The 27,491-nt window shown below is 43.1% G+C and overlaps 1 protein-coding gene across 1 annotated transcript in view; it reads left to right on the top strand.

Moving 5' to 3' along the window:
• Positions 1–27,491, top strand: part of nell2a (neural EGFL like 2a) — an 86,729-nt gene that overhangs the window by 53,239 nt on the left and 5,999 nt on the right. The window contains exons 14-18 of the mRNA XM_030095293.1: positions 5,684–5,806; positions 7,062–7,157; positions 20,772–20,912; positions 22,789–22,982; positions 26,598–26,774. Of these exons, the coding sequence (XP_029951153.1) occupies positions 5,684–5,806; positions 7,062–7,157; positions 20,772–20,912; positions 22,789–22,982; positions 26,598–26,774 (731 nt within the window). The remainder of the gene's footprint in view (positions 1–5,683; positions 5,807–7,061; positions 7,158–20,771; positions 20,913–22,788; positions 22,983–26,597; positions 26,775–27,491) is intronic.

The raw sequence follows: 27,491 nt of genomic DNA, 5'->3' as shown, positions 1-27,491 counted from the left end.
CCTACATTACACCTGGCTCTCTTTCTCCTCTCTTGTGCTCTTATTGTTATATATCCACCAGCTGGCTGTAGTTTTTCCCAACAGCAGTTAAGTTTGGATGTGTGTCTACGTGTGTGTGTGTGTGTGTAGGTGTGTGCAGTGCAGTTGAGGGAACAGAGCAGTGGGCCTTCCTAAGTGCCCTTCAATCCATCTCTAACACACACACACACACACACACACACACACGTACATCATGCCCTCGATGGAGGAGCTCATCACAATGTCACTTTCAATTTGGATGAGCCCACGGTCTGTTCAGGAGATATAATGGATTGCATGATGGCGGGGAAATGGACGAAGCGGATCAGGTCTCCGGCAGCAAGCATCCTGCTTTCTGATCCTCTCACTCTTCAGGTGCCACCTTTTCAGTGCTGACATCGCCGTGTCTTTCGTGATCGCGTGCATTAAGTAGGTCTTGACGTGTGGAAAAAAAGTGCATGCCAGGACATTGAAGTTCACTCTAAAGGTCTCTGTGGTTAAAGACTGATCCCGAGATCAATGTGAAACCAAACGCCGTACATGCAAGAGGCTGTTTGAACAGATCCCCTCCTCAGCAGCTGCTGCCCAAAAAAATAGCAACCATAAATGAAGCAGAAACTGTTTTCTTTTTCTTTATTAGTCTTGCCCTTTTCTAAAAGATTTAGTTGACTTCCCATCCTTTCAGCAGAAGTTCTGTCTGCATGATAAACATATGCTAATGTGAATGGAAAAGCAGCTTCTCTGGATACATTACTAACTGTTTTTCAAATACTTAAGTTAGAGAGAGAGAAGAAGAGCTCTCCTGCCAGATGAAGGACCTTTCATCACTGTTTTCTGTCCTGCATCCTTTTAGGGCCTTTGTAGAGATCTAGAGATTTTAGAAGGTTAAAAAGAGTCAGAAAGTTTCTGACACCTCAGATTATATGGTGCCTGACAAGCAAGTACATATCAGAAAGCAATATTTATGTGAATCTCTGAAATCCAGTGGATGAGAATTCTGCTTTTGTGTGTCTCAGAGGGATAAAGATCTGTGTTTGTATTCAGGGACAGATGAAGGACGAGCATTAGAGAGCCTCCTCGTATAGCGAGGGAAAGGGCCTTAAATGCTCAGCGTTTCTTTAACCGTTTCATTTAGACCTTAAGCTCGGACTCAATAGAAGTTTAGTTGACTTATTTCATGGAAGAGAGTCTGCTTTCTCCTAAAACTTCTCGCGATGTAAACAAACAAAAAGGCCTCACATGGTAAGACTAGAAAGAGACTAGAAAGTTTGAATTTGAGTTAAATCTGAGTAGAAGTTGATTAAATCTCTACCATAAGCACAGTGCATGAGTGGACATCCTGCCATATATTTTAGTGTTTTTGTATTATTTGATATCACAAAGCCTCCCGCTTCAAACATTGTAAGGAGTGAAGCCTGCCTGTGCACTATTTCTCAATACCTTTGTGTCACAGCATGGCTTAAAAATAATCACCGTTGAATTGATTATTGGGTAAATGCTTTTCAGGAAGCAGATCTGTGATGAGGTTTGATTCACAAGATCATTTGAAATAAAGGAATCTTTTTTTCTCTCTTTTTCTCTTGAAGCCTAAACCACCAAAGATCAAACCTCTGTTAAAAATTGAAGGGATATTTTCTTGTTTCTACCATTTCCATCACACAATTTTAAAACTGTACCTGTCAGGTTGTGAGTCGGTGGTTGTAAGTATAATCAAATTCCCTTCTAGTCCATGCAGAGCATGCAGTTATCAAATGTTAACTGTATGTGAGTCTTGATAAGAGTAAGGATTAGTCTCGACTGGAAGGAGAGGCTTTTATACTGAATTGGATGTAAGATGGATGGATGACCAGGTGTTTTATTTTCAGGGAAAGATTGATTCCACCACAGATTTCCATTTTTAAATTGTGCCAATGGCTCGAACTGAGTGTAGCTGTTGAAATGGTCGTGTCACATTATTCTTTCACTATATAAGCATACAGTATGAATCCCAATGTGCTGCACTGTTTTCATGGACAGAGTCCCACAAAGTTATTGATTTGAAGCATTTTTTGTGAGATTATTGAGGGTTGACAATAACCTGCAGTCACACTTAATCCTGTTTCAGGGAAGTGTTGAGAAAGGGTGTCTGTGCGCAGAGCTTCTTGACAAAATAGGAGAATCAGCTTTCCAAAAGCTATAAATCATTTCATTTACAGAGAGCTTTTAATAAATTCAATTCTTTATCGGATAAATCCAAGGCGCTGTCCATGGTGCTGAAACAGCCAATTGACCGTTCTGGTCCAGATTATCAGTAGGTCTCTGTTTAACAGCAACCTACTGATAATCTGGACCACAACGGTCAATTTCCTGTTTCAGCACCATGGACAGCACCTCGACCTGCTGATAATCTGACCACAGTGGTCAATTTGTGGTCCAGGTTGTTGTTTATTGATAAATCCAAGGCACTGTCCATGGTGCCGAAACAGCAAATTGACCGTTGTGGTCCAGATTATCAGTAGGTTGCTGTTCAATGCTAAATCTTAGGCACTGTCCATGGTGCTGGAATCGCCAATTGACCGTTGTGGTCCAGATTAACATTAGGTCGCTGTTTAATGATAAATCCAAGGTACTGTCCATGTTTCTGAAGTAGCCAATTGACTGTCGTGGTCCAGATTTTCAGTAGGTCACTCTTTATTGACTATGTTTACATGCAGTCAATATTTACATGCTTAAACAGACAGAGTTACTCCTGTTTACATGATCAGGGATATCCCCATTCAAACCACAGCGCATGGATGACATCATGACTGCATTTGCACTTCATGCCACTAGGTGTGCTGTTTGCATTTTCAGCCTTATTTTACACAGACGCCACAGAAGAAGAAGGGCTCTCTAGGCTCTCTCTGCATGTTGTTTGACAAAGAGTGTTAGCAGCAAGACGTGGTAATATGTTCAATGATGCGATACACTGTTTTTTTCAGTCAAAGAGAAGAACTGAATGATCGTTTCCGCACATTTTACTTAGCAGTTAAACTGTATCACAAGTAGTTCCTGTACTCAAATACCAAGATTTGTAGAAGATGCGTAGAACAGTATTTCATGTCCCTTTCAACGGGGATATCCCGATGCACGTTTATATGACCAGAAATTTGAGTTAGAAAAGGAGTAAACCAGGGAAACCCGAATATGGGCATATTTGGGTTTTTGCACGTGTTTACATGGCTGTGCGCAACCGGGTTATTGCAAATATTCTTGTTAAGAAAGGGTTACTGCCTGCATGTAAATGTACTGAATGATAAATCCAAGGCGCTTTCCATGGTGCTGAAATAGCCTATTGACCGTTGTGGTCCAGATTTTCAGTAGGTCTGTGTTTACTGATAAATCCAAGGCGCTGTCCATGACGCTGACATAACTAATTGACCATTGTGATCCAGATTCTCAGTAGGTTGCTCTGTAATGATAAATCCAAGGCACCATCCATGGTGCTGAAATAGCCAGTTGACCGATGTGGTCCAGATTATCACAATGGTCAATTGGCTATTTCAGCACCATGGACAGCACCTTGGATCTATCATTACAGAGCAACCTACTGATTGTCTGGACCACAGCGGTCAATTAACTTATTAACTATTTCAGCACCTTGGATTTATCAGTAAAGAGAATGTTTCTAATCTACATGCATTTGAAATGTCTTAAATGCAAACTGTGACATGAATTTTCACATTTTTATAAAGTTATAAAACAACAGCAAAAAAGTTCCCAAAAAAATTATTCCATCAAATGGTTTGGAATCACAACTGCTTTTACTTTTGATGTTTTGAAATCAACAAGACAAACACATTCTCCAGCCTGAATTCATCAGTGTGCAATGGATTTTGCTTCTGTTTACCTTTTTCATATTTGTTAGGAACGGATAGCTTCGGAAAATCATTAGAATTGTTATTGTGAGGAAAAAACTGTTTCTATTGTTTGTGATGGCTTCTAGACATGAAGTTAAGAAGAAATTCAATAAGCTGAAGGTTGTTCATGGCAATCAAAACTTCATGAAGTTATCTAAATAGCTTCAGACAGAGCTGGAATAGTCCTGAGTGTGTTTTCAGCTTCATGGGGCTTCAATGGTCAACAGCAATGAGGAACCCAAAGGAAAGGCCAGAAGTTCAAGAGATAAACTATCGTGTTTCTAACGTAATTTATCAACTCAGGAAACCAAATAAGATCTATTTTAGAATCCAGTGCATCAATTTAATGCCACCGAATGAATGGAGGCTGTGAAATAACAGTCTAATTACTGTAAAAGAGCTTTCGTCATACTGCCTCATTGCCGTGCTGCCTCTGGTACTGGAACCAATAAGCCAGTGAAAATAATGGCACAGTCTGAAAATTATTTGGTCCTTTCAAAGAGGAATGTGTTCACCATTGTCCAAAAACTAGATTTGAAGGGAAAGTTGTGGGTATTTCAGCAGGAAATCACTCAAAGACAGAAAAATAATGCATTTTGAAGTAACCAGACGTTAGTGGCGACTAAGGTCCACTGAGAGTCTCTAGAGACTGCAGAAGTCTGTCATTACCTGCTGTCCCTAAATAGTTAGAATCAATTTCAGAGGAAGCATCAATAACAGAGATCTGCAACCAGACACTGATCAGAGGAGTTTTACTTTTTCTAGAACCTCGACTCTTCTTTCATAAAGATTTTCCTTTTGCTCAACATCAGTAACCTGCAGCCTTGAAGGCCTACTTCTGATCACTGAGGCCTTTGTCTGTGTGTTTTTCCAGTTTTTCCATCTGTTTTCACTTTGCAGCAGTGTTCTGCTCAGGATTTCTGATATTTGTTATGTTGTATCCTCTCTATTATTCCTACGTAGACTGTTTGTTTTGTATCGGGGCTTTGACTGCAGGCTTTGGTTTCATTGTATATCTGCACTTCAGTCTTCAGTCTCACACTTTAGTTTTTTTTTTTTTTTTTCACGCAGAGAAAGGAAGAGATTTGTTTGTCAGTTGGATGCCGTGGGTTGACATGGGGAGCAGCCATTAGTCAGGCTTGTCAGTGATTCATAACAGTGTATTTTCGAACTGCACGGTGATGGTAGCTTGGGAGTTCTGAATCTGAGGGGACATTTAGGTAATGCTCGTTTCAAACTTGCGGAAAACATCTCCTGTGGGTCTTTATCGCACTAATTTACAACACTCCCGTGAAAGGCTAATGGCTTATATATGCAAAATACAACACAAGGGGGCAGCTTGCTATTTTACCTTCTTTGTGCAAGTTAAAGCATTTATTTTCAGCCATCTTTAACCTCAAGCAGACGTTGACGCTTTTCCTTTATGAGATGCCAGAGGCATAATAATGACAGATCGTGATGGGAGATAGAGGAGTGACTCATCCTCTGTTCATCACGGATGTCTTATTGGTACAACTCACAGCTGCCCAACTATCAAGTCTTCTCAACCAGGACACGGTCGGAAATCCTGTTTTTTCTCAGTGGAAAGTACGAAAAAAATCACCAGCTGGTTGTGATTGTTTCATATATCTGCTAAATAAATGGTTGCTTTTCCTTAATCAAGTGTTATTTCCCCAGCAGCAGATGCTTTAAATATTGCCTCTTCGCTGTCTGTGCCTGTTTTTCTGTTTGGTAGATATTACAGTATTACAGTGGAGTTTAATGCTGGTGTCTGTTGTGTTTTTCAGAGCATGATGAGTGCCTCAGCGGACTCCACAACTGTGATGAAAACGCCTTGTGTTTCAATATGGTGGGAGGCCACAGCTGCTCCTGTAAGCCGGGCTACACCGGCAATGGGACGGTCTGCAAAGGTAAGCGCCACACAGTTCTTTATCTCTGGCTTTAAGGTCAACAGGGGTGGGGCAAATTGAGATTAAGGAGAAGTCTGCTCCCACCTTCCCACACTAAACAAATAAGAGGACGACAGTCTGGTGCAACATGAGGTGAGAGACGGACAGAGGAAAGCAAAATGAAAACAATACAAAATGATAAATGTTTGAGAACATGCAGGCAGCTAGGAAATCCTCCTGGGAACCATCATTTGAAGCAGCTAAAGAAGATTGACGAATGGATCAATAATTTGTACCACATGAGATCAGATCTACTTTTCATGTGCGTGATCAATTTTGAATTTGAGTGCGTTGCACGTTTTGAAAAGCCACGTATATCGAATGATTGAAGATCTTTATGTTCAGCCTGTTTTCAGACACATTCTCAGGAGTGTTTTTGTGGCGACTCCATTAAAAGCCTGCAACGACCCGGCTTTAATGAGCGTCTCAGTCTGATTGCCAGTCTGTTTGTAACATATCCTCTTACTCGTTACTTGACCTGACCTCTGCGGCGTAATCAATGCCCTGATTGTAAATCTATTCAAGGAGGAACCTCACTGATGCTACACATTAGGATCATTTCACTTTTCAGTTCCCAACATGCTGCAGAAACTAAAGAGTAAAAAGGCTTGAAATCCCCAAGAAATTCCATTTAATTGTCACGTTGGTTATAAATGGTTTTCTGAAAAGACATTTCATCGAGAATAGCCTGCCTTTTTCTCTTGAATTTAAATTACATTTCTCAATAAAAAGAAGTTTCTGTCAGCACCTTTGAAGACCAACAGAAATTCAAAAGTTTTTTAGAGCAAATTCTTGCACTTGTTTCTGTTATTTGTCCAACACTTCACAAAAATGCAGCATTTAATTGCTGAACTAATTTAAAGCACTGCTTGACATTGCTCTTGTTTTCAGCATTTCGTTCATGTTGAGCGTTGTGTGAAATGTGTGCGCATTGCATTTATTTCCATTTCATTCTGTCAACTTCAATGACTTCTCTGTGTTTTGGGGACGCATTAACTAACAGTCTAGCACATGCGGATAATGAACATTTTTGAATTAACCTTGGTGAGATGCATTAATCACGCGCAATAATACCGTGCGAGCCTATAATGAATCACATCTACCAAATTAGCTCTTATTCTGTATGCAAATACATATGCTGCTGCTGGTCTAATTATATAGTTAATGCTCGTTAATCTTTGTGAGTAATGGCTCTTCTCCTGTGCTGTATCTCCAGCGATGTGTGACGGATTGTGCCAGAATGGAGGGACCTGCGTTTCACCTAACAACTGTGTTTGCCAGCAAGGATTCACGGGGAAGAGATGTGAAACAGGTAGGAGGTTATTTCAGTTGCAATCCTGCATTTTATTCTAATCAGAAGATGATTTCTGGTGCCAGATGCATGAAAAGAGACAAAAACACAGGACGAAGAGGTGATCCGAGGTGTGATTTCTTCATATTTAAAAGTAGAAAGACAAAAGAGGAGGAGGAAGGGGAAGAGGAGGAGGAGGAGGAGGAGGAGGGGTGACTGCTGCAGAAAGGTGCTGAAGATCAAAGTTGTTGCTTGAGTTATCTTGACACCTGGGTGATATTGTTTAAACGGGCAGTGATTGTTCTTCCGTTGTGGGCCTGACTTTGCTTTAACCCCTACAAAAAAAAAAAAAAAAGCAGCTGATCAGTAAATGCTGGATTCCAGGGATCACGCTCCTCCATACCTAACCAGTGTGTGTGCTCCTGCGGGTGTTTGTGTGGGTCTGAGTAATGAGCTCGTACCTCTTCCAGTGGCCGGTGGAGGATTTGAACTGCAGTTGCAGCAGTATGGGAATTACCCCATATCGCAGCTCGTATTAATCAGCATGGCATTCCGCTCATAGGCTGTGTGTCACATCCAGATTACAACTACGCACACTCCCGACGCCAGATATGAGATCGCAGGTGATAGCTTAATCGTGTGTTAATCCAGCTGGCGTTCACAGAAAAGCACATATCACGGCCTTCTCTCATGCATAGAAACACATCAAACACACTGTTCTGATGACATATGATAACATTTCCATTGTATTTGCTGAGTTTTTCATTGCTTTCCTGATCATGTTACAGAGAAACACTAAAATTCTGGTGCAACACCTTCCTTGTAACCCGGTTCGACCTTTCACGGTGTCCTTCAGAAAACAAGCGGCCGAGCTGATAGAACGCCATGACAGCTTTCTTATTGTGTGTGTGCACGTGCACGTGCGTGCTCCTGTTTGAATGGGGCAAACTGAGCCTCTCCGCTTTCTCATTGGCTCAGGTATTGATTGCACATAAAGGGTCTTTTTTTTTTTTTTTTTTTTTTTTACGAGGCGTCCTTTTTACTGCCCGTCTTAAAGTAAATGAATTTCCTTGTGGTGCAGCCCTAAGAAGCCGAGGAAGGTGTGCTTGTGTGTGAGACGGAGAGAGTAATAGAGAGTGTGTGTGCGTGCGAGGGCGCACGTTAACGCACCTTGCCATAATGACTTATCCTCCTCCCCGTTTTGCAGCAGAGAAGGTTCTGAGGACCTCGTCCTATAGTAATGGCACATTGCAGGCAATCACACATTTCATTGCCTTCTATCGTGTTTTAGATCCCCGCATTTCTCACTTTGTCTCAGTCAGTTCTTCTTTTTTTTATCGTTTGTGACTGTTCTGCGCCTCGGAAAACACTCCAAAACAACTGCGCTCAAGGTGATATTTCTTTCACTAAGCATTTTCTCCTTTACAGTTGCATCTCTCAGTACAGTCTACTAAATGAAAAAAACTCTTACGCGCAACATCAAAGAAACTATAAAAGCGCTTAACATGTTACGAAGAGAACACCGGTTGGAAAGCGGTGAGCTTTAGAGAGACGAAGCCACATTTCGATGCAGGCTCTTCCTCTCATTAAGCAGACTGCATGCGATTCCAAGTCCTGAGTGTTTTTGGCCTGGTTCATATCTAAAGAGCAGACACAGGAACTGGCATTAAGGCTCTCAGCCAAAAGAGTGAGTGGGAAAAATTTGTTCAATTAGAATTTGGACGGCCGAACTTCCATTAGATGTACATTCTCTTGAACGTCTTCTCTGTAAATACAGTTGTCTGCCTCTTAATCACACCGCTGGGGGATGAGTGATTGGTAGCCGAGGGACCCGCCTGCTTTCAGGCTCCTCTCCACTCATCAGTGGGGCTGATTAGAATTTGAGGTTCGAGGAGGATGCAAACACAAACAAGTGCTCGGGAGTGTTGCGAGACTCGTGCGCGCTCCCCGTGCCTCGGGCGACGAGATGTTTGTCACCACAACTGCTCGTGTCTCTCTCCTGCTCTCTCTCTCTCTCTCTCGCTCCCTCGCCATCCTGTCCGAGTTGCTCCTGTGACAGCAACAAACAGGATGGTTTCTTTTTTCTGTTGTTGTTGTTGTTGTTGTTGTCTACTTGTGGTTTTATGGTCTCATAGCCCAGGACCACCACAAGGGCCCCATGCTACAGGGCAGTGTTTAGAGTCTTCAGCAGTCATTCACTGTGAAGACAGGGGTCCTTCCTGCTCTCTTCTCAGTGTGACAGGGAGTCCCAGTGAGGGACGTGTCTGCTGCTGAAGCTCACAGAGATGTATGAGGGTTAATGTACTGTTGGATATTCTGCTCTACCGGTGAGGAGGAGATGGGGGAGGAGTGGGATAGAGAGAGAAAGAGGGAGAGAGCAGTAGTTTGGGGGAGAGGAGATGGAGTTGTACCACGAGAGTGACAGATGCAAAATTCGGGGAGGGAAGAGGAAAGAGAGGTAACGACTAGCAGAGGGGGGGTTGAGAGGAGGTGAAGTGGAAAGGAAGATACAGAGATGTTGGGAAAAACTGACAGATGCGGCGATGGAATGGGAAATGCAGAGCAGAGATGGCTGGTTAGAGGCTGGGGGTTATTGAGTTTTTCCTCCACATTTGGATGCGGAATGAGGCTGGTGGAGCCGGGGCTGCCAGAGGAGACGAGGCAGAGCTGGGTGGGTGAACATGGAAAAGCTTTCACTAAGTCTGGACTCCCCAGCCCCCCCTCAGTCCCCCCTCCCCTCCAGCCCCCCCAAGAACCCTGTGAGCTTTTAGAGGCCTCCCCGGAGACTCCACCACTCCTGCTGCTGCAGCGGCAGACTGACGGCCTGTCATAAGACACCGAACGGGAGCTCTTCAAGGCGGAGCAGAGACACGCGCGCGCACCTGTGAGCACGCACGCACGCACGCACGCACGCACACACACACACACACACACACACACACGCCCACATGGCTACAGCTTCCCGCCGTTCAGAACACTGCACATTTATGTGTTGTGGCAACGTTACGTCTCCGCCTTTGTGTGCGTCCTGGACTTCCTGTGAGCGTGCACGCGCGTGCGGGCATGTCTGGGCGCTCGTGCGTGCGCACATCTGCCGCCTTGTCATTGCCATTCAGGGGGAATGGATGTGGAGGGACAGGGGACACGTAGTGCTGACAGACAGACACCAGCATAGTGGAAAACTCTGACGCGTCATGAATAATGCACGAGGCAGGCGCGACTGGGCGCGCACACTTCAGTCATGGATATAAACGTGCGCCGGGCCGGCCATGTAGTGTGTGCCCCGAACATGAAGCCAAGTCAACACGGTAGCCGCGGGCTAACACCGCTCCTTATATGGCCGCTGTGGAAATATTAGCTTTATTTTTGTCAATAAAATAAAGGTCTGTCGTCTTCCTCAGATGAGAGAAATCAAGAATAAAAATGTTCGCCATCATGTGCTCAGATGTGTCTCAGTTAGACCTTATATTTCAGTTGTTGTGTGTTTTTTAAGATACAAATGAATGAGCCGTTGTCTGTTGACGGTCCCCCTCTTCTTTTTGTGTTCATTTTGTGTAATGCTGCAAGCAACCTTATTTTTCATAACATCATTAAAGTGCAGAGGAGCAAGGCTGTCCACCAACCGAGTCAAATTTGTTCGGCCTTGTTTCGCCGTATAAAACAGCCCAGATTTATAGACACGCTTTTCTAAAAGCCTTTATGTGAAAGGCCGTTATTTTTAACATGCCTTTTTAGAAAACAGCCTTTAAAAGCAAAACATTCAGATATACTTTATACCCAGTGTCTTCATGGAGGCTGTGAAGATAAATATAAAAGTAAAAAAAAAAAAAAAAATGCACACAGTATGTATATTGAATATAAATATTTGAAAGAAGACAAAGAATGATAAATCCCTGAGTACATTCTGTAAGTACTGAGCGCCTTAAAGTCGTCTGTCAGAGGTTCCGGCTTGCAGCTTTTTATATAGGACATTACAGGGTGGATGCATGTTTCAATAAATCTGCTGCAAATTGCTCTAAAACTGAGCTTATCTGGATACTCATGGGAAGAAATGGAGCTTATGTTCATTTTTGAAAGAAATCATTGCAAAAAAGAAACAGATGTAAGGGGAAAAAAACCAAACTATTGCTTATTTTAATCAACCACACATTATTTTAGCACTGAAGTTTTTATTGATGAACAGATATCAGTGCAACAGTTGCTCTTGAATTGTAAAAATAGACCAGATTATGAATTAAAAGCCTACAAGAAGCATGAAAAGAGCTGTGCATTTTGATGCCGATGGCTCTGAATGTCGATTAACCATTAAGAAGATTATGATATGGAGCATCCAACCATAAATACTTGCTGTAAGACAAAACGTCCATGAGAGTTGGGGGCTCGTCGTTGGCTCATCCTGCCACAGTTTCAGATCCCTTCATTTTATATCTTAAACTGGTCTGTCAGAGTGTGCTATAAACAGGATGCTCCCGGTGGAAACTGGCAGAAATGATCATGCACATCTTATGAACATCTGATGCAAAGCCACAATCTAATAGATTATTTCTTGGAGCAGAAACTCAAAAGAATATTTCCTCCTCCTTCTCTCTCAGAGGACCATTCATTTATTTAAATTTTGCATTTAAAGGGCTTCACTCATTTTGCATAAAGCAATACTGAGAGTAAAGCCAGAGTGGTGTTGAGAACGGCAGAAGACTATATGATTAAAGATTGAAAAAAAAAAAAAAGAAGAAGAAAAAAAACATAAACCCTTTGAATCGTGGTCCAGTTTTATCTGAAGGTGCTTAAAGATAAGTCAGCAGGACAATCTGGTAATATGTGATCCTCAAAGCCTCTTTAGTTCTTTAAGTCTACAGATGTAAGAAGATCCCTTACCAGGGGTTTATGGACATCACAGCATAAAGATGCTTTTCGAAATCAGGGTCCAGCACTGTAAAGATTTTTGTTGCCAGCCAACAGTCGCCTGCATGAAATAATTGGACATAACATCTGTGAACATCCCCTCTCTTTTTTTGGTCTCAGATGTGTGCTTATTGACTGAATTGCTGAACTGTTCTTGCGAGATGAATGAGGAGGTCGCCCTTTGTATTTTCTTTATTTTCTGCTCATTATCTTCTGCTTTCAAGCCCCTCTAAGCTTATTAGGGTGCTTGGCCACCAGTTAAAATTTTCTGTCACTGCGCTGTCAGTCCTGTAACTAATGGCCATCCCCGCCGTCCTTGGCTGGCCCCGCGCTCGTTTCTCAAAGGACACCGTGGGCTGCTGAATGGAGAGGAGCATTTGATCAGATGCTGGGGATGGACACCTCTCGCTTTCATCTTTCCATTCATCTGCAGCCCAAGTCCTCGTGAGCACTTTTAATCAGCTGCCCTGAATCACACTGCGGCTAGCTTAGCATCCGCAGTGTTCTTTAAGGACAAGGAGAAAGAGATAAAAGATTTTTTTTTTTTTTTATGTTCAGTGTTAATGATGCAATTTGGATTTGCGACTCCTACACACTCCTGGTGGGTTGTATCGAAGAGCACCGCCAAGCAGCGCCGGTGCTTTACACCTACGTTGTAAATTGATGTTTCATTGGATGGAAAAACTCTGTCAAGCTGTGATCATTCAGCTCATTAAGAGTTGCCTTTTTTCAGCATTCCTATATTGCTCAAACCTGAGATTTGTCTCTGCTATATAGAGAAGTCACATGAGACTTTTTTTTTAGCAACTGGGCAGAATATGACTGCTGAATGATTGCTAATGAACAAGAGTAAAATGTAGAATGTGAGTGGTGTGAAGCTGTCCGCAAAGTTCATGAGGAAACCTTGAAGGGAGGAAATGAAGGCGCCGGGAGCGCAGAGGTCAGGCTGGCATATTGACGAGGACAGAGAGCGGAACAGGCCCCGACAAACAATTTGTACCTTCCTGCCTCATTTGCATTAATGTCGGAACTCCTGGAAGGTCATTTGAGTTTTACACAACATGACGGAATGGACGGACGAAACTTGAGGAAACTTGAGAGAGACAGACGGAGTTGGGCTCCATCTGCAGCCACGCCAATGTTTCAGCTCTGTTTCAGTACAACTTGCCACTCGGTGCGACTGTTTTCAGAAAGTGTTTCACCTTCCCAGCTGTTGTGTTCTGTTGGATTTAGCTCAGTGCAATTTCCTGTAGATATGTGTGCAGTCAATCACTCCCTAGCCCTGTGGACAGTTATGTGTTTGGTACAAAAAAAAAAATAACAAGAAGATCCTTCATTTTGAGTGCTGTACTCAGTGCCTTCATGTAGCCCGGTCGCAATTAGACAATGATGACTTTTAAGATGTTGACTAAAGCTTGACGGTCCAGATGCAATATCAGTCCTCCAAAGCGTTTCCTCGTGAAATTGTACTTTAAATACTTAAAAAAAGCACATGTTACGATGATAATAATGCTGTCAAACCTCAGTTGGTCTCAGTTTATAAGCGAGAAGCGCTGCAATGCATTTAGTCTTTGTAATAATATAGATTCAGCTTTACACACACAGGAAGATGAATAATGGCTAAGCGGGCATGTTATAGATGTCAGTATGATATTGCCAGACGAAGGTAAATTGGAACCGACAGGTTACATGGGCATAAAAACAGCCTCGTCCAGGCTAAATTACATAAGAAGAAGAAACAGCGAACAGTAATTGAAGCTGTCGAAGGCCACAGTGTGTCTGTGTGTATCCATGTGTGTGTGTGTGTGTGTGTGTGCCTACAATATGTAGGCAAAAAAAAAAAAAAAAAACACCACAACCTCATCATAGTTGAAGTCTCCCCTGGGCACTTTCCACCAAGCACAGGTAGTGAATATTTAAAACCGTATTAATTTTTTTTTTTCTCGCCGGTTGACAGCTCCCATGATGCATTGCTGCAGCTCACCCTCCTTTTCTCTAAAATTTACCCACAAGGCCCGGGGGCCCGCGACTGTTTAAGCTCAAGCGGCTTGTTTAAGCACAATGATTATGTATTCATTATTTATTTAGAGACGGCCCTGCAAAGCACTCACTCCATCACCCATAATTAGTGTGTCTTAATTAGGCCCTGCTAATGGCCGGAGCTGTCGTTTAACGCACTGCAACCTGCTGCCTCCACCTAAATGACACATCTCCAAGGGATAGACTGCTCCTGCAGCTGTCGGAGCGCAGCGGACCTCACTGGGCTCAGGACACTGCTCACAATTCAGTGCCAAGCCGAAATTAAATACTTGTTTTCCTCCTCTCTGTGCTGCCTCATACAGGTGAGATCTGCACATTTTACACTCTGTTGTTTGCAAAATGCACAAAGAATAACTCACAACTGCTAGTTTAAACCTTCAGCAGTCATCAGTATTCCAGCAACTGGTTTCATGATCCCACTGCTTCAGATTGAAAACAGAAAGATTCACATTTAAAGAAATTTCAGGACCATTATGTGTGGGTTTATACTCAGCGAAAGAGTCTCATTACACTTATACTAATTGCACAAATATATCTGCTTCTCGAGCTAAATCGCAAATGTTAACACAGCTGTGGTCAGCCACTAGAATCTGTTTGCAGAGGTGGAAAAAGTGAATGTCTGTACTCAACTGCTGTTACATTGATTAAATTATACTTAACAGCAAAGTGCTACGTTGAAATATGTTTTCAAATAATAGTCCACACAGGATCAAAACGCCCCCGGTCGAGGACAGGAGCGTAATGTATAGGAAGAGCAGGCAGCGGGGGGAATCTGTGCCTGACAGAAAAGTGATTTATTGCAATTATGTGTTTTTACAAATAATTAAAAGAAAACATGTTACTCGATTCTTTTGAAATGCAGCATAAAGCCTTCAGGATGGGTTAAATTTCAACAACAGCAACCAAAACACTCAACTAATAATCAAGAATTTGTTACTCTGTCTCCCTAGAGTAGCAAAACAGGTTAAAAAATAAAAAAATGAATGTAAACAGTGGGAGGAAACATTGAACTTTGGACATAAATTAACATCTCAAAGTGGAAGGAATTCAGCTGAAGATGAAGATGCGCCACTTAAAAGCGCCAGTCTTCACATGAAAATGTAATCATTTGTGTTGAAGGACTAAGAAGTAGGTGACTTTTTTCATATGTTCTTGGGTTGACCAAAGACACAGGATTTAGAAATACATGCAAAAGAAAATAAGCAAAACTGTGGGAAATGAGTTACATTTTAATCCCACTTCATCGGGGATACTCCCTGGAGAGCTGATAGATGCCTAATGGCTGTCCTGTTTCTGATGGTTCTAATAACAATGTCTTGACACCAACATCATGAAATGGACAGATTAGGTCAAGCGAGTTTGTATGATGGGAAATAGGGGTCTCAAACTCAGGTCCTGGAGGGCCGCAGCCCTGCATGTTTTCCATGTCTCCCTGCTTCAACACAGCTGATTGCAATGAGGCTCGTTATCGGGCTTTCTGCTGAACCTGATGGTGGAACCTTCGTGAGATTCAGGTGTGTTCAAACAGGGAGAAATGGAAACATGCAGGGCTGCGGCCCTCCAGGATCTGAGTTTGAGACCCCTGATGGAAACCCAACAGCAAGATAAGTACAACTGAAACTAGAAAGAAATTCAAGTCCTGGCTCAGTTTCAACATTATACTTCCCATATTAGATTCATAGATTATTGTTTGGAGTTTGTTTACATTCTGTGTTAGTACTGATTGTAGGAAAGGGAATTCATAAGGATCTATAAATGTAAAGATAGTAGAACTGTACAAACCTATATATTAAATTTTCTCCCAAACTACTGGAAAAAAGCCTCACTGGAGACTGTGTTGCAGTTTGAATGTCCCGCCTCTGATTGTGCCTCCAGCAGGGAGCCTCGGGTGTTAGACTCCAGCCTATGGGTTAGGGTTAGGCTTCAGAGGAACCTGCTGACTGCAAAACAGAAAGGAAAAAAGAAAGAAGGAAGTTAGACAAAGCCAAAGAACTCTCCCTCTCTCCAGGCAGAACAAGCCCCGTCCCTCAGACACCAAAGTACTCGGCTCAGAAATGACTCAAAGTCTTAGTTACTTTTTCATTGCATCTAATTACATTGTCAGCTGAAGGCATCGGATTCAGTTTATCTGTATGTGAGAATTAATTCTCAAATGGACTGTGAATAAAGAAGATTGGGGGGGGGGGGGGGTCTTGATAAAAGCAAAGCATGTACTCTGTTGAAAGAAGACTCTTTTTTGCTAGAAAAACAGATCCAAAGGTTTGAATATTAATCAAAATGTGGGTGCAACTCATGGTTTTAAAATGTGAATTGTACTTGAGTAAAATTCTACACTAGTCCAAGAAAACCTTGATAATACTGGTTGGTAGTCACTCTCAGCAGCCCCGGCTTGTTTGTTTATTTTACTCCTGCAGCCTCATCTGTCATTTGTCTTTCACTGGGCAGACCAGAGAAGTATTTGTGATAACATGTGAAGTGACATTTGACGTATTTTGACTAAAAGCAGGTGACACGCCGTGATCTGAGCTGCTCTGAAGGGCGGGGGGATGACAGGCGCAGTGATTGCATTCTGCATGCGCTCGCTCGCAGCCGCCGATTGTTCATGAGGCTTGTTTCCAATTTGCCGTGATTACTCATCCACTCTCCCACTCAAGTGCTTGCAGATATGGATTTGCGTTCCAGTGTCTGTTTCATCTTCAGGAACTCGGTGTGAAGCTCGCTCTGCCTCAGGTCTCACGATGATTGATTGATTATTAGAGCTTTCTCTTTTTCCCTTAATGAAGACCGAGGGCCAGTGGCAATCACTCAATTACACTTTACTGTACATAAAGGAGCCGCTATCCGCGATCCATTTCTCACCTTATCGCTGTGTCGTGACTGTGCCAATAAAAGCCTTGTACACATTATTATCGACTTAAAGGCTCTGCAGTCTTTTCACGGCCGGCGTCATGATCTGACATGACAAATTCGGCTCATTTGGAAATCCACTTAGACTCAAATAGCGTCTGACTTAGATAGCAGGAGCCGAGGTCCAGAGATGTTTCTGAATAATTCCTCCCTGATCCCGCCGAGAATTACCGAGTAGACCTCTGGGGAAATAAAAAATCATTTTGAATTGGCGGGATTGTATAGGACGTGTACATGTGCCGGGCTTCACACCGACTGATGCACAACGCAGCAGAACTGCATCCCCCCCCCCCACCCGGGCGATCTGTCAGTCAGAGACAGGAGAAGACATGTGGGGGCATCTGAGAACGGAGGCAGGAGGAGGTGAAAGCAGAGCACTGTAACCCATTCAGGAGGAGAAAAGGCAGCGAGAACCGAGCGGGGAGGTTGTCAGCGGCAGGGACAATAAAAGGGAGACATGAAGAGAAGAGGGCAGGCCGGGCTCAACTCTAAACTCTCCCTTTTCTCCGCTCAAAGGGAGAACAAACCGCCGAGTTTGGCAGAGGTGGTAATGAGAGCACCTCTGTTTTTTGAGACGTGGTGGTGGTGGGGGGGGATAAAAAAAAAAAGGGACATGTGGAAAGATGAAGGCAGGAGTTGAATAAAAAAGGGAAAGAGGGGCAGTTCGTGGCAGAGTGGCATAACAAGCCCAGAGGAAAGACCGTCCGCTTGTTCCTCACTTTGTCCTCCGAGAGCTGCCTTAATAGAGCCCTTGTTTCCAGCCTGCCACTCAGGTTAATAAGTAGGATAACTGCAGTCTGTCTCATCCTGCCTCTTTTCTTCTCCTTCGCCTACTCCTCCTCTTCCTCGCCTTCGTTCCATGTCTCCTTGCTGCTCTTCTTTGTGTATTCGTTCTCCCTTTCATCCTCCTCCCGCGGCCCACCCCTCTCCTCAGCTCTCCGCCTGTGTAGGTATGTCTTTGTCATTTTCCGTGTCTTTCAGTCAGCAAGGCAACTCTTAAATAGCTGCTCCACTGTAGCCTTGACCTCGCCGGGAGATAAAAACAGAAAGCCAGATTTGGTTTTGTTTGTCTTCCTTTTTTTATTTTCCTTGCTAGATCGGAGAGTCGAGGGGGGAAAAAAAAAAAAAAAGGAAAAAACATGATTTAACAAGTGAAAATACTGTGCCATGCCTGTGATTCAACAAAAGCGAAACCCCCGTGATTGGGTAGAGACAGCTCCTCCTGGCAGCAGCCTTTGTCTGACTGTCATCGTTGATAATTTAATTACAATGATCTTCTATTATCATTTACGCGACACAATAAAGGGGAAGGCGAGACTTTCCAAAGCCCCGCTCATCCTCGCTCTGCCTCACACGCTCAGCCTTGTGGGTCCGAGGTGCGGCGCCGGCGAGTCGGAGTCCCAAAACAAAAAGAAGGCACCTTGAACGTCGATCTGACGGCGGCCCGCCACGCGTCTCGCCGTAATTGCGGCTGACAGGTTTGCGTGGATAACAGAGACAACGACAAACCTTCAGTCGAGGGTGTAACCCTGCGTCGCTACAACCAGACAGCCGCGAATTTAAAACACCTGAATGAAACATGCTGAAAATAACCCATTTGCATATTTTTAGACTTACCTCACCGCCCGTGTCTGTTTATAAATAGCGCCGGCTGACTGGTTGTACTTTGAACTGTGTCATGCAGCCTTATTGGGCAGAAGAGGCTGATTCCGACGCATTCGGCTGATTTGATGGGTATATTGTCGATAAACGTGGATCTTCCTGTTTTAAATCAGGGGAGTGAAACATGGGATGACCTGGAAAAGGGTGATAATTACAAAAAAACAAAAAACATTACATGCAGTACTCTTGCCTGACTTTCAGAATGTTACCTGTTCGATTCCTGGCTTTGGGGAAATTCTGTTTGTAGTGTTGATGGATGTTGATGGATATCAGGTTAATTGACCATGTAGAGGGAAAATAAACCCGAGTAAACAAGTCTCAGCTCATTCATCACAGGTTTTGTTGAATGTGAACATTTCCACAACGACTTGAAATCATTTTTAAGCTATTAATCTTCTACTTGTCCAGCTCAGCTGAGATCAGACAGGTTTGCACGTGGCCCCTGAACTAAAATGAGTTTGACACTCCTTTTTAAAAAAAAAAAAACACTCCCCGTGCCGCTTTCATCCCACTGAACTTCTCAGGCAAGAAAGAGCATTAGATATTTCTTCTCAACAGTGTGAAGAATTTGAATTCATTCTAAGACGCATGCTTTGATACTGTGTGTGTACACCTGTGATTTTTAAGCAGTGTCCTTTTAGCCCAGCGCTGCGGTCCTGAGGGGAGAGAATGAGCCGCTCCGCTCTGACCGAACTGATGTAATTAGTGAAATGTGTTTCACTTTATATAGTCTGCCACATCATTACAGAGCGAGCGGGAGCGATTTGAACCCGACCAGTGTTAAAACCAGAAAAAAAGACAGACTTTTTCTCTTTCTGTTTCTCAAACCTGCAGCTGACTCAGACAAATGCTGGTGATTTTTAAATAGATAAAGCCTTAATCTGCGGGACATTTGATCAACGGTTAATCTGCTGCAGAAATTCTATTAAAAGGCTGAGGGCTCATTAGCCAATAGATCTTAATCCCATTACTGGCTGTGCAGTGGGGAACCGTGGGCCCGTTTGCATGTCGCTCTGTGGGGGATACTGTTGCAGGCAGCCGCGAGAGAAGGTCATACACAGCACAGTGCCATTTTCATAATGAGAGCAGAGCATCATGCATCATGCACAATCATAAAAAAGCCATCACCGGCTATGCAGACACATTTAATCACAATGCATGTCTGGACCCAACATATTTAGCCCCACTGTGTAATAACAGGCTTTATTTCCCCTCTCATGTGGGCCTGGCCCTTTAGTTTAATTAAATGTTCACTGGAATATCAGAGTAATCTGTCTCGCTCAGACTGTATTATGCTCATTGTTGGCAAAATTGCGTATGAGCTGGTTGACGTGTGCAGCGACGCCTTTTTTGCAATAAATGTTTGGACGCTGCGTGCAGGAAAGCGGATCGAGAGACTGAAAGAGAGAAACAAGGCAACAGACGAGCAGCGAGTGACATGGTGGGGGGGGGATTCAGAGAGGAGAACGTCAGAGCATGTACTCTCAGGCTCATATTAAAGAGGAGAGCAGAGGGAGGTAGCAGAGTCAAGGATATTTCTAAGTGGATCTCCGTGAAAACAAACATGGGCTCCATCTATTGACAGCCACCCACAGGCTGTGTTTGAAGCTGTGTCGAAGCCCTCCGCAGAGCCGCTCTGCACGTCGCGCTGCACACGCTCCATATGTCCACACAAAGTTAAACACAAGTGTGCACACACCTGGGAATTTATCTGTTGACCTGTGATGGGGGGAAAAAAAAAAAAAAGACAACAACAGAATCTGTGCTTTGCTGCTACCTAAATACCCGAGTCAGCTGCATCACTGCCTTGCTTGTTGTGGTGAATTCATTCGCTCTTCCTATGTTTTATTGAAACGCATGTCCTTCTCCGACTATCAAACCATGATTAATCAATAAAGCCGTTGGACTGGAGTCACTCAAATGTGAGACATGTTGCTTTATCTATTATGAATCAGTCGATATGGAGAATGCCTACCAGGCAGGAGCGGAGCTCAATACTTCATTCACCGTAAAAGGCAAAAATTTTCAAATAAGCTGGATATGTTGACTTTATGCGATCATCTTATTTTTCTCTCCTCTCCTCTCCTCCTCCTCTTCTCTCCTCTCTCCTCTCCTCTCCTCCAGATATTGATGAGTGTGCGGACGGCTTTGTCGAGTGTGATAGTAAATCCACTTGTGTCAACTTGCCCGGCTGGTACCACTGTGAGTGCCGGGACGGTTACCACGACAACGGTTTGTTTTCTGCCAACGGGGAGTCGTGTGTAGGTGAGCGACTCGGCTTCACTTCCTCTGCACAGACGCAAAGAATCCATCGAGAGAGGTTCATCTCTGCTATAATTTAAGGGTTGCGGGGGGGGGGGGGGGGTGTTTACTGAACGACACACACGAGTTTGAAATAACATGAATTTATTCTGTGAAAAACATACATTTTAAAAAGATTTGCTGGAGAAAAGGTTCATCCTTTGTTGCTGTTCTGGTAGCGTTTTTGTCTTAAGCCATGATCTCTGATCTGGGATCGATGAAGAAGAATGGCCTCAGTGAGCTTCATGCTGAAACCTTATCTATAGGACCGTTTAGGCGCCATTTGCACTTGAACACAACGTTTGAATTGATATTTTCCTTTTGATTACCTTTTCAGAATGTACTGCAGATGTGATGGAGATGGATTATGAATATAAAAAAAGCTTTATGTGAAACTTGTAAATATTCCAGCAGTTGCAGGCATATGTCAAAACTGTAATTGAAATCAAAGCATCTTACCAACATTAATTCCTATAGATCCCTATAGCCGATGATGGAAATATATACCAAAATCCAATCGTGTGTCTTGTTCATCAAGATGTATATGCTTCAACCGGTCTGTGGTCACGCAGGATTACTGATGAAAATCAGGAAGACAAAATGTCATACAGAGGGTTATGAAACATGAAGGAATGAAAGCCTCTGCCATGTTTACTTCCTACTGCCATTGCTCTCCATTTCCCTCCAACCCTATTCACTGTGAGACACGGTTTACCATCAAGACGAACTGTTGCGTCCTCTATTTATCATAAATTATCATTGGACATGCTTCATATGAACACATTAAAAAGATATATATGTATACACTTTAGCATGCACATTTTATTAAGCAACATAAAGTAAACCTACAGGACAGACGAGAAATTAATTCTATATGAATATTAGATTTCTCAGGGGTGTCAGCGCCTTGGAATATTTGTCTAGTTTATATGTCTTAGTTATTACGCAGTACATCTTTAAACTGTGTGGCGTTCTGGTCCCAACATAAAGTCTGGTCAAATTCACATTTCAGAGTTCTTTCATTAAATGTGGTTCATGAATTTTGGCCACGTAAGAATATGACCTTGTTTGCGTCATTAAAGTCCACAAAGCCCCCATTCATAGAATAATTTTTTTTCCATTGAGCAGCCTTTAATTTCAATCCCAGTTTCATCAGAACTTCATGGGTCTTTTCTTTGATTTTGACAATTTGAATTTCAAAACCTTGAAAATCGGGCCTTTTTGATGAAGCCCAATTTTGCGGCGATCGCCTTCAGAAATCAGTTCTGTGGTGATACTTTTGTGTAGGCAGTGTATATAACTGAGTGGATATGTCATTAGAAATGTTTTTACCTCCCAAAAATGTCACTTTTTGTCCGCCTTTTGCAGCCTGTTCACATTTCTCCAACAGTGTCTCTGATTCAGACTGTCAGATGAAGTGTCAGCTGTCAAACCGGAAACCCTCAATCTACAACAACACTGAAGCATTGCCTGTAACAATAGCACCTGCTCGTTGACCCAATCCAGACTGTCAATTTGAGCTGCGAGAAGCAAGAGGAGGAACATTAAAGCTCCGCAAAAAGAACCTGTCTGCTTCTCACAAAGAAAAGTTATAATTTCACCAAAACTGGGTTTCTGGGTTACATTAGAGCTGTCGTCTGCACGCTTCAATCAAGATTTGAAAAGAAAGTGGCGTATCAGTGCATATTACTGTTGGTGACGGTGTTATTAAAAAGACTGAAGTGTCGCTGGCCTATCCACAGGAGGAATCCTCTACATTATTTACTCTGCACTGATCCTCCTCTCTCTCTCTCTGCTGCACAGCATATGTATGATGCCACCTCCTCTCTGCTCCCCGCAGACATTAATGAATGCAAGACGGGGAGGAACACCTGTGCCAACGACACCGTGTGCTTCAACCTGGAGGGGGGCTACGACTGCCGGTGCCCCCACGGACACAACTGCACCGGCGACTGTATCCATGACAACAAGGTCAAGCACAGCGGGCAGATCTGGGTGCTGGACAGCGACCGGTGCTCGGTGTGCTCCTGCCAGGTAACAAACTGTGGGGGGAGAACGAGGAGCGGATGAGTTGAAACACACCCGAGATGTAGAGACGTTCCCACTCTCTCTTCTTTTTTTAGCCGCGTGTGCATCCAGCTCGTGCGGGAGTGATTTTCCCATGGATTGTTTGTTCTCTGTCTACTTTCCAACTGTCTAAACAAAACGAGTATAAACCTGTTCTTCCCTGAGAACGGCGCCGTCCCATCCACATCAAATGCCGGTCTTTTTTTCATCCTGTACCCAGATTGCTCCTCTTCGCCAGTCAGTGGAAATATTCCAACACAAAAGTGCTGTAAACAATGTTATTTTTGAGCAATCGATGCAGAATTTGTCGTTTCCCCTCATGTTAGCACTAATAGACTTGCCCGGTTGTACAGCAGTGAGTTGGACTAAACATTTGGTAACTTTGATGTGCCAGTCTGCGCTCCAGAAAAAAAAATGCAAATTGTACTGTGCACTCAGTCATGGTAAATAATTAAGCAGATAGTGTAACTGCATGTTTATAAAGCTGCTCTAATCAATATTTCATATTACCAATGGGTCAGATGGGTTTGTGTAGTGCATGTGTAGCAACAAACCCACAAAAAATTAACAACTGGCTTTCCCACTGCCGAATGAAGCGAAGCATTCAGAAACCCAAGAGACAGGCTTTTTATGATACAAGTTTTTTTTTTGGTGGAGACTCAAACAGAAGTAGAAGAAAATTAGAGTTAATGGTCCTCAAGTTGCCAGAAACATAACTCCCCCAAAATGCTAATGCCGCTGTGTCTTATTATGAATATGTAAATGGGAAACTGCTTTGCTAGTAGCTCAGCTTTCATAAATGAGGGCTGGAATGATTTCAACAGTTTAGTTAACAATCAATTGTTATGCATATAATTGCAGTATAATTGTCTTTTTCATTTGGCTTGAAGCCAGCATGCTGTGGTGTTTGGCTTTGCAACTAAATCTATTAGAAGAGTTTGTGGCAAAACAGTCGATAACGCAAAATCTCCCCTAATGTAGTGTAAAAACAGAAGACGAGGACTCAGCGGGATTATGGAAAGAGACCTCCCAGCATTCCTTAAACACTAAGAAATGAAACATGGGGAGAGGAATCTAACTTTTCTGTTGCAGCTGGTTTCAGAATATTGATAGAAAAAAGAGAAATGAATGAATACAGTGACATGTGGCGAGGGTTCAATCTTATTTCTATACTTTTATTTGGAGTGACTTTAGATTTATATACATATGCAAGTATAAACTTGAGTATGATCTTACTTTTAGTTGTAGATGAACAGCTATGTGCTCAATGCTGCCTCCGACGGTAAGGCCGAGGTACAACTTTTACTTTTTAATTTAGTTTAGTGACGCATTAAACGATAAACACCCAAAGGCTCAGGCTGGTTTGCATTGGATGAGTCAAAGCTTCGCACCGCATCACTTTGCACATCTCCCCCCTATGCGACCGCACAAAACACCACTTTGGCCACTTCGATGATCAAATTTGTAAAATGTATTCTTTATTCCTCTCACAGCAGATAAATCTCTGCCTCTCCTGCCTCCCCTGACAACACTCCTCTAATGTGTTGGCACTTCTGACAATGATAGTGATGATATGTGGTCACTTTTAGGAGTCCGTCAGATTGATTCAGCATTTCGGTGGCGCTGTTTTGATTGATCGCCATCACCGAAGGGACAAGGCATCTGGGAACAGTCGGTCCGGAAAACCCGTTCTGTCATCCTAAACACATTTTTCCTTCATGATTATCAGGTCACACTTTGCATTTCAGCGTTTCCCTCAAACTAATGCCAAGTGTCTGGCAGAAGTGGAAGGTGATTATAGTGGATTAGTGTCGGTAGCGAATGATCAAGCAGCAAATTATTCATTTGATTACAAAGGACCAGGGCAGAATTGGCTCCCTAATTAAATGAGTCATATTAATTGATTTGCGAGATTGAAAAGCTGCCTGTCAAAATTAGTTGTATCGAACAGTTCGGGGAGCCGGAGGAGTAAACATGTTATTGTTTTGAAGGTGGCTGGACGCAGCTGGATGTGAGAGGGTGAGCTGCAAACTGATGGGCGAAGCCAAGGTCAAACACAGAGACGGGGATGTGTCCAGGCTGAGGTCAAACCTCAAACAGTATGCAAATATCTTGCTGTCTGAAGCTGCTCTGAATGCAAAATGTTTGCAGTTTACCACATATGTGCATTTGAATGCAGGGCGTCATAGCACATGATATCACAGCACATGCAGGTTTAAATGATATCTATTCAGTTTTTTTTAATCAACCTTTGATCTATCAAAGGAACGAATGAAGCAGCAGGTAAAACTTAAAGTGTCAAATGCTGAAGCGCATATTGTGCGTTTAGAAAGTGTCAGGCTCAAAGTATTAAATAAATTCTGCAGGAGGAAAAAGTCTGAATAACAAGCATATGAAGACAAAGATAAATATTTCCCGTAAACATAAATGCGGCGCATATACTGTGCATATAAAACATACAAACGTGGGAAGAACTAAAAACATGTTAAATTCCACTCCATTTTGTACATTTTGTGAAAGTACGTTTGTTCATCTTCATGCCACAATACACCATAAAACACCAAATTATCTTGAACCCTTCATGCATATAATTACAAACTATCATGTCTGTTTATGTTTGAGCATCGTTTTGCTTCTATTTTCAGTTGATTTCATAATTTAACACCACAAAGCCGACATATAAAAACTTTTCATTGTTGCACACATCCTGTGAGTTTTATTTTTTGAATGAAACGTCATTGGTCTTGTTTCTAAGACCAACATGTGCATGAAGTTGATTAATTCTGACTTTAAAACTGACGTGTTGCCCCATGTTATGTTTCATTCATGCAGTTTTCTGCTGGATGATTAGTGGAGGCCATGAAATTTTATTATTACTCCAGACACAGCAATTTCAATATGGTAATACGAGTGCACAGTAAAAATCACTTCAATTTATTTAACATTGAGATGCCTCATGATACTGTATGCATATATTGTGTGATTTCCTGTGTATTTTTTCATCTATTTTGACACCCAGAAAGGAAATTTTGTGGTTCTTGTCAATGACAAACCCATTTAGCTGAACCTGCACTCGTGAATCACCCCCACAGTATTTCAGTTTAATGGAAAATATTTAGTTTTTCTGCACAAAAAAAAAAAGAGCCAATAATTGACATGTCCTCCATGTTATTTCGCCGCCTCCTGAATAAACACCACCGCTTTTACATCCTTTATGGCTCCGACTCAATGAAACGGCAGCAGTGTGTCTGACAAAGGTAATGAGTTGAATTGAGACCCGCAGCGGTTGGGAGGCCGCCTTAAATCACTGAGACAACGAGACAGCCGAGCAGCACTTCTTCACACGCCGCGCTGATGAACAGGAACTCAAGAAGAACAGCTACACGTCAGTATTCATAAAATTTATCTCAGTCTGCCGGGGTCTTCTCTGCAGCGCCAATTGAATAACCGTAAAACACTTCTCCCGAGCAGTGGTTGGGTCCGGGCCAAACGGCCGTCATTACGTTTATTTACTATCAACATATATGTTTAATGATCCCATCAAAACAAACGGCTCCGCGCTCGCTTGTGCTGTTTCGCCAGGCCGGCCAGGTGATGTGCCGCAGGATGGTGTGCGACTGCGACAACCCCAACGCCGACCTGTTCTGCTGCCCCGAGTGCGACCCGCGGCTGAGCAGCCAGTGCCTGCACCAGAACGGCCTGCTCACCTACGGCAGCGGCGACACCTGGGTGGAGAACTGCCAGCAGTGCCAGTGCCTGGTGAGTGAAGGCGGAGGGATCCCGTCCGAGCCGGTGGCGGAAAAAAATTAAAGCGGCGTAAATGTTGCTGCAGTGCTCGAACAGGGAGATGTAACAAACACTCTGGTCTCCATGGAAATGCCCATGAATGAGAGAAGCGCTCTGCAAAGAAAGTCAAGGAGAGAGTTATTGTGGCAAAGAGAGGAGGAGTGATTAGGAGGTGAATTGGAAGGTTGCAGAGAGGAGAAAATGAAGATTAGTTTTCATCGTGTGCAAAAGGAACGAAGAAAAAAAAGAGAGAAAAGAAGAGAGTTAGTGATTACTGAGATTTTGAAGGATTCAAAGAAGTGTCTGTACCGTTTGAATTACACGTTTTACTGGAGGATACTTCCAAGGTTGAAGAGAGGAAGATGTGTGTGTGTGTGTGTGTGGAGCTCCAAGGGTGTGTCAGTGGGTTCAGTACATGCAGAAATCTTCCACATATTGAACAAATAGCCCCGTGTCCAGAGCCTGAGCCCTCCACATGCACGGTTTCCCTCGCGTTCCCATCCTCTGCCTGTGCTGACCTTTTTGAGGTTTACACAGCAGCTCTGTTCCAGGCAACCGAGAGGCATTCTCCAAGTGTTTCCCAATAAACCTGACAAAACGGTAAATCTCTCCACCTGTGAAAGCCTTTGCTCCAACATATCTGTATGCACATTAAATGCAAATGCCACGCTTTACGTTGCAGCCCAGTGT

The sequence above is a fragment of the Salarias fasciatus genome, chromosome 7, assembly GCF_902148845.1.
Source record: "Salarias fasciatus chromosome 7, fSalaFa1.1, whole genome shotgun sequence".
NCBI classification, from domain to species: domain Eukaryota; kingdom Metazoa; phylum Chordata; class Actinopteri; order Blenniiformes; family Blenniidae; genus Salarias; species Salarias fasciatus.
Note: the sequence above shows the minus strand (reverse complement) of the source record. Positions and strands in the feature narration are given on the sequence as shown.